General features: G+C 38.0%; 1 protein-coding gene across 5 annotated transcripts; it reads right to left on the bottom strand.

Annotated features, from left to right (window-relative positions):
• Positions 1–2,592: 2,592 nt before the first annotated feature.
• LOC109176873 lies at positions 2,593–6,126 on the bottom strand. Of its 5 annotated transcripts, none has more exons than XM_019326268.1 (6): positions 5,900–6,126; positions 5,659–5,721; positions 4,963–5,083; positions 4,526–4,803; positions 3,942–4,260; positions 2,593–3,800 (listed from the first exon to the last, which is right to left on the bottom strand). In XM_019326268.1, exons 2-6 carry the CDS (start codon positions 5,691–5,693, stop codon positions 2,802–2,804), a joined length of 1,752 nt encoding a protein of 583 aa, XP_019181813.1. In that variant the 5' UTR covers positions 5,694–5,721; positions 5,900–6,126; the 3' UTR covers positions 2,593–2,801. The 5 variants fall into 5 exon arrangements, with proteins under 5 accessions (XP_019181813.1, XP_019181815.1, XP_019181811.1 ...); XM_019326270.1 differs by having other exon boundaries at positions 2,593–3,765; positions 4,225–4,260; positions 5,883–6,126; XM_019326266.1 differs by having other exon boundaries at positions 5,883–6,126.

The raw sequence follows: 6,126 nt of genomic DNA on the forward strand, positions 1-6,126 counted from the left end.
TTTTAGCTTGTAACTAGATGATCTTGCTTGGAAATCATTTTTTTCTTATTTCATCCTTGAGATAGCAAGCTATTTATAAGGGTGAAATTTGTTCCGTTGGAGAGAAAGACAAATTTCAAACACCCTTTTATTCAGTGGGTAGAGACTATAGGGCAAAGAGTGCATGTGATTGTCATAACTATTTAGTTGTTGGTCCATGAAGTGTGCTGACAGTGTTTGTCATTTATCACTTCACAAAGGACAAGGCATTTAATGATAGTTTTACTTAGAGATTTGTTCCTAGGACTCTCTTTGTCCCTAACAAATATCCCATGTGCTAGAGTATGAACTGTTTGTGCACAGAAGACGTTTCTGGCCAGTTCTCACGATTCGTTGATGTGAGGATCAACTCGTGTGCACTCTTGATTAGTTGACTTTACTTAGTCGTCCATGTGATCAACGAATGATTTTGACTTAATCATTCGGCCTTGATGAACTTCAAAAGGTAGACCTTTCCAGAATTCGGTCACTTGCAACCTTTTGATCTTCAACATCTTCAAGTCTTCTACTCTTCTTATCTTGATTTGTTCATTCTTGCTACAGATATGCTATTACATAGGACAATTCGTCTAGCTGACTCTATCGAATACAGAGTTTTGAACACCACGAGTTGATGTCTAGTTAACTCGGGTTTATGACTTGAAAGACTAATTAAGCTTAGAATGAATTGGGGGTCTAAATTCCTAAGCTTGGTATCATCAAAATCTAATTACAAAAATGTTTCTAACAATTTCCCCTTTTTGATGATGTCAAAACCTATACTCTAACCATAAGGCCGATTTCACAAAAGAAAGAACATTATATTTTTATTTACTTGGCCAAATAGTTGAGTTTAACATGTATTTCTGTGAGTGGAATTACTGAAAATTAATCTCAACGCATACCACAAAATACTCCAATTTATTTAATCTTTCACCAAAAGATAAGATAATAGCAATTACAAAGAAAGCTTACGAAAGATTACCTTTCTCGTGAATGTCTCGGATATCCAATTTGGTGTTGATCTCCTGTCTTTTCTTGAGTTTATCTTCAAAGTCTTTAACAAGTTCAACATATTGTGGTGCAATCTTGAATTCCATGTAGTTTGAGAATGCTTCCAGAATACTGTCTCCTTCAATAACTCCCTTTTCTCCACCATAGCAAGAATTCTGGTGTGCTCATCCTGTCTACAAAGCTTCTTCCAGATTCTTTTATCATCAGTAGAACTGCTGTGTGCATCAGTTCTTTATCAGCATCTCTTCTAATTAAGTGATATTCAGCAGCTCTAGCTTTCAATTCCTTTATTCTGGCAACATCATCCTATTGATCACTTATCAAGGATTTAAGTCATTTATCCCTCATCTCTTTTGCTTGATCAATCTCTTTGTTCATTTGAATCAAGTAGTTCATCTCGAATTCACGATTCTTTCCACTAAGATGTGGTGGAATGTTGAATCCATGAAATTTTTCCAAACTCCCTTCGACATATGGTACATATATATGGTACCCAACTGTTTGCAGGATCACGAGTCAATTGTTGTTTCTCTGTAGTTCTTTTGATCTGCCTCGGGTGCTTCTGCTTTTCTACAGCTGTAATTGATTTTACAATTTGAGAGCTGGTTGGTCTCTGATAGCTACTTGATCTGGATTGATGATGAGATGATGGATTGCTTGTTGATGGCACACGAGTTGATTGTCCAACAGATGGTAGGCAATAATCTCAGCACTTTCCTTGGTATGGATTCAACAACATCATCAACAATCTCAGATGCATTCTCTCTCGACACCTCTTCTGTTCTAGCAGGTTCTTGTGGGAGGCTTGGAGATTGAATGATCTCTGGTTCACTTCGAGCATGGCCTTCTTCTTGGTTGTTGGAGGTAATCTTAATATTTAGTCTTTAAACGACTTTTTTTATACGGTAAAAATAGTTTATTTCTAACAATGTTCTCCCGGTTATGTTACAGTTATATATACCATTGAGTTTCAAAGGAGAGGTCTTCCGCATGCTCATATACTACTTTTTTTGGAAAAAAAAAAAAGGCTCAAGATAGTCAAGTTGCTACTCTTGACACAATTATTTCAGCAGAGATACCTGATGAGAATACAGATGTAGAATATTTCAAGGCTGTCGAGGAATTTATGATGCATGGTCCATGTGGAAAAGTAAGGATGAATTCTCCCTGTATGGTAAATGGACGATGTTCAAAACATTTTCCTAAAAGATTTGTAGATTGTTCTACTTTTGATGATGATGAGTATCCGGTATATAGACGGCGGGATAATGGTAGGACAATTACAAAGAATGGCATCGTCTTGGACATGTCTGATCGCCTTGGACAATTACAAGGGGTTTAAAAATTATAATTTGTAGCAAAAACGTAACATGTCTAAGTACGACCAAAAATGTTGTGTACAAAGAAGTCTTCAACAATATGTAATAAAATTACATAGTTTATCATGTGAAATTTTTTACATTTTTAATAACTATATTCTATACTGTATATTCCATACATACACTATAAATCTGGCCGTGCATCGCACAGGTGCAAATACTAGTAGATAATACTAGTAGATGATAATAAGGAAATAGCACATGTATATCAATAACTTTCTTTTACAGAAGAAATATCTATGCATATTCTCTCTGATATGTTCTATCAATTTACAAGGAAATATTTTGATACAATAGCAAGTCAGCAGCTCTTAAACCAAAAACCTAAATGCATGGAAGATATGTAAAAGAAACATAAACATCACAAATCCTAAAAATAGTAGCATGCAACTATCTATGCATATTCGATCTGATATGTTCATTATAAGGGGAAAACCTTGTTGGAAGAGGCATCCCAGTTTCCCTGCTAGGAAAGGTAGCAGAGAATCCTTCGGGGGATGGTAACCGTGGCATCAAATTGGGGGAGAAGGGATATGTTGGGATACTAGGGACAGTATAGTTGCTAGAAAAGGGAATGACTGAACTTAGGTGAGGGTTGAGAAAGTTGAATCTCGAGGTCGAGGAAGAGGGTAGTGTGTTGAAGGCAGGCTCCAGCATAGGACTCCATGCTGTGTTTCTTGAGCCAATATGTGTAGACTGGCTAGTTGAAATTGAAGCAATTGATCTAGATTCCAAGAAAGGGTTGGGGTAGAACTTACTAGGAACGGGTTCAGGAGAATGATTAACTGAACTGAATTGCGAGGGAGAACATAATGGTAGTTGATGAAGAGCTGGGCAGCCAACCGGTATCTCGACTTTTTCACCAATTTTACCAGAATGGGTTGAAGGTGCAAGAGCCTTAATCGACAACCTGCTCTCTATCTGTGGCGAAATGTTGAGCTTCTGTTTCAGTGACAATTTAACTTGTTCTAGTGCATGAAGAACAGGTTGTACATTTTCGCCAGTTGTGTGGGACTTCAAAGCAAGCTCATAGCCTTCTCTTGAATCTTCTCCTTTTCGTAAACTACTGCCACCGAAAGAAGATGAAGCATGCTCAATGGGGTTTACTGGCAAACTACTGAAACGCAAAGGCTTGTGGCAAGTTTGACCAGTATGTTCTGAATGTACTGGTTCATGGTTTCCCTTAGGAAACGTAAATTCTGATGGGGAGTCAAGACCAGATGTTTCTCGGGATGTCTCTTCAGCAAGTACGGGTGACTGAAACCCGTTGGGAGATTTCTGTGCTCCACTGAAGTGTGTACTTATTGCCCTTGGCGGGGAGCATGGCTGTTCGGGTGCCTTCGTTTCATCTCTTTCTTCAGTCACATCAGAATGGTTTTCCCCAGAATCCTGAGAAATTCATGGAATAGATGATCAATTACACCTTGTTAGAAGATGTTCATAAAGCAATGAAACTATTTAACTACGAGAAAGTAAAAAGCATAGCAGGTTTCTAATGATAACAAAAACAAATTAAAGTTACTTAGCTACCCGCATGAAGCTGGCGCCCTCTCCATACTTCTCTTCCCATTCTCTCTGGGCTCTTTCCTCTGCTTCATATTGACCGATAAGCTGTGCTTGATGTTCTAATGCGCTTTCCAAGTCTTTGCCATCTTCAAGTTTACAGAATAAGTTGCTATCGCCCATGTGGCTTTGATTTTTTGATACCTGCAAAGCTGGAATCCCTACTTGGCCTTTTTCATTTTGGTGTTCAAGACAACCTTGCAGTGACTCAGTCCCGAAGCTCGCAACAGCATTATCAAAAGCAGCTCTTACACTAGAATCATTGCATGACTCTTCGGCAACTGATCTGGAAATACATGAGAACTGTTAAGAGAACATATGGGATTATAAGGCCATGGATTAGACTAGCTAATTGATTAGATTCAGTCTTTTAGTGTGGTTTAATTTAGCCCATGTATATTATAGCCTAGTCGAGTGACCTTAGTCCAACCTTAGATTATAACATGGTATCAGAACCTGTTCGGTCCAATCCAATTTCAAGTAGCCTAGTTGTCATCAATAACATAGCGGTATCTTGTAGTTGCATAATGAAATAAGAAAATGAAAATAACCTTGTTGGCACATGCCCTATCCACCGACATGATGCAGAAGAGCCAATCTCAGAGCTTGAACAGGCATCTCCATCAAACATTTCATTGTGTGCGTCTTTATTATCAGAAACATTGGATTCACAAAGGGCACCTCCCTGTTCAGAACCCGAATCGAAACCCTCTGATGAAACGTCACTTTTACCGAGGTTCTCTAAAATGGCAAGCACAGTTACTGTGGCCTTCTCGGCTTTCTTCCGTTGCAAAGAGACAACCTTGAGCTGTGCCTCCAGTTCTGCAACCTTTATGTGGAGAAATATGTTATAAGAACAAAAAGGATTTCTGGGAAAATATGAAGAAAATGAATAGATATAGAACATCATTAAGCTGGGTTATGGGTAAACGAATAGGGAACCCTTTATGCAAAAGTGTGAGGGCAGAATATAGAAAACAAGAATTACCCTCTTCGCCAGTTCATCAACTCTCTGCCTTGCTGTTTGTGAGACTGATCTTTCAGAAAATAATTGTGCTCGAAGAAACTCAATCCTCTTTGAAGGTGAATCTTCCATGACTGGAGTTTTCCTGGTCAAATGAATTCAATGATCCAGTTGAGAACACCCCATTGTTGAGGTTAAAAGAAGAATAAGCCGATTTCATATAAGCTACTGGTAATATAACGAATCACAGACAAAATGTACCCAGACCATAATATTTACAGCACAAATACTAGAGCTAAAGCCTAGAACTTGTGTTCTATATGCAAATTCGTGAGCTCAAATGATCTGACAATTTTAATCATTCAAATGCATTAAACTTAACACCATACATATGATTTCAGAATGCAATCTTTACTGCCCATTGATCTCAAATTTTCATTTGTCACATGTTTCTTCATTCCCTCCAACAGATACAACACTATCATCATATCTGTAACCCCAAAACAAGGTAGAGAAAGCATAGAAGACATCTTTTTTCTCTAATTTCTCAACAAACTGGATCATCAAAGCTAAACCCAATATAGAATGATCCAAATTACATATAAAAATTATAATAATAGCAAAGAAAACCCATTAGGGAGACTTGAAATTGACCACAGCTAAAAGTCCTCATAATAAAAATAAAAAAGGGAAATTTTTGTAGAAACCAAAGATGGGCACCTCGGATTCTGATATTCGTTCCCAGAAGAAGACATTCTTGAAACCAAAGCTAAAATCTTTCAGCTGCCAGAAACCAAACAGGAATGCACAGTGTGAAATGAAATCAAATACCCGCATCAAAAATTGCAGCCAAATAATAAACAGGCATGATTGTTCACAAAAATAGGCTACTAGCAGTGCTATTTAAAGGCAGAAAATAAAGAAAAAAAAAGTTTGAGCTCAACTGGAATGGGACGCTGACTTAAGTTGAAGGGCCTAGAATGAAGAGTGGTTTCATGGTTTTGCTTGGCTTGACTTTTGGTTGCAGTCTGAAAGCACTGTGGCTGGGTTGAACTTGAGAGTAGAGAAATTGATGGAGATAGCTTTGAGGGTGAAGAAAGGAAGTTTCCATCAAAGTTTGAACACCAGAAAGAATGCCCAAATTTCTACCAAACAAGTCTCCACATTTGTGCTTTTCCCGCAGGAGCG

The sequence above is a fragment of the Ipomoea nil genome, unplaced genomic scaffold (assembly GCF_001879475.1).
Source record: "Ipomoea nil cultivar Tokyo-kokei standard unplaced genomic scaffold, Asagao_1.1 scaffold0761, whole genome shotgun sequence".
NCBI classification, from domain to species: domain Eukaryota; kingdom Viridiplantae; phylum Streptophyta; class Magnoliopsida; order Solanales; family Convolvulaceae; genus Ipomoea; species Ipomoea nil.

Excerpts from the sequence above, each read along its gene's own strand:
- LOC109176873 (XM_019326268.1), bottom strand. The coding sequence starts at position 5,693 with ATGTCTTCTTCTGGGAACGAATATCAGAATCCGAG. Across the intron at positions 5,084-5,658 it reads AACGAATATCAGAATCCGAG|GAAAACTCCAGTCATGGAAG; the intron begins GTGCCCATCTTT and ends TCATTTGACCAG. Across the intron at positions 4,804-4,962 it reads TTGATGAACTGGCGAAGAGG|GTTGCAGAACTGGAGGCACA; the intron begins GTAATTCTTGTT and ends CTCCACATAAAG.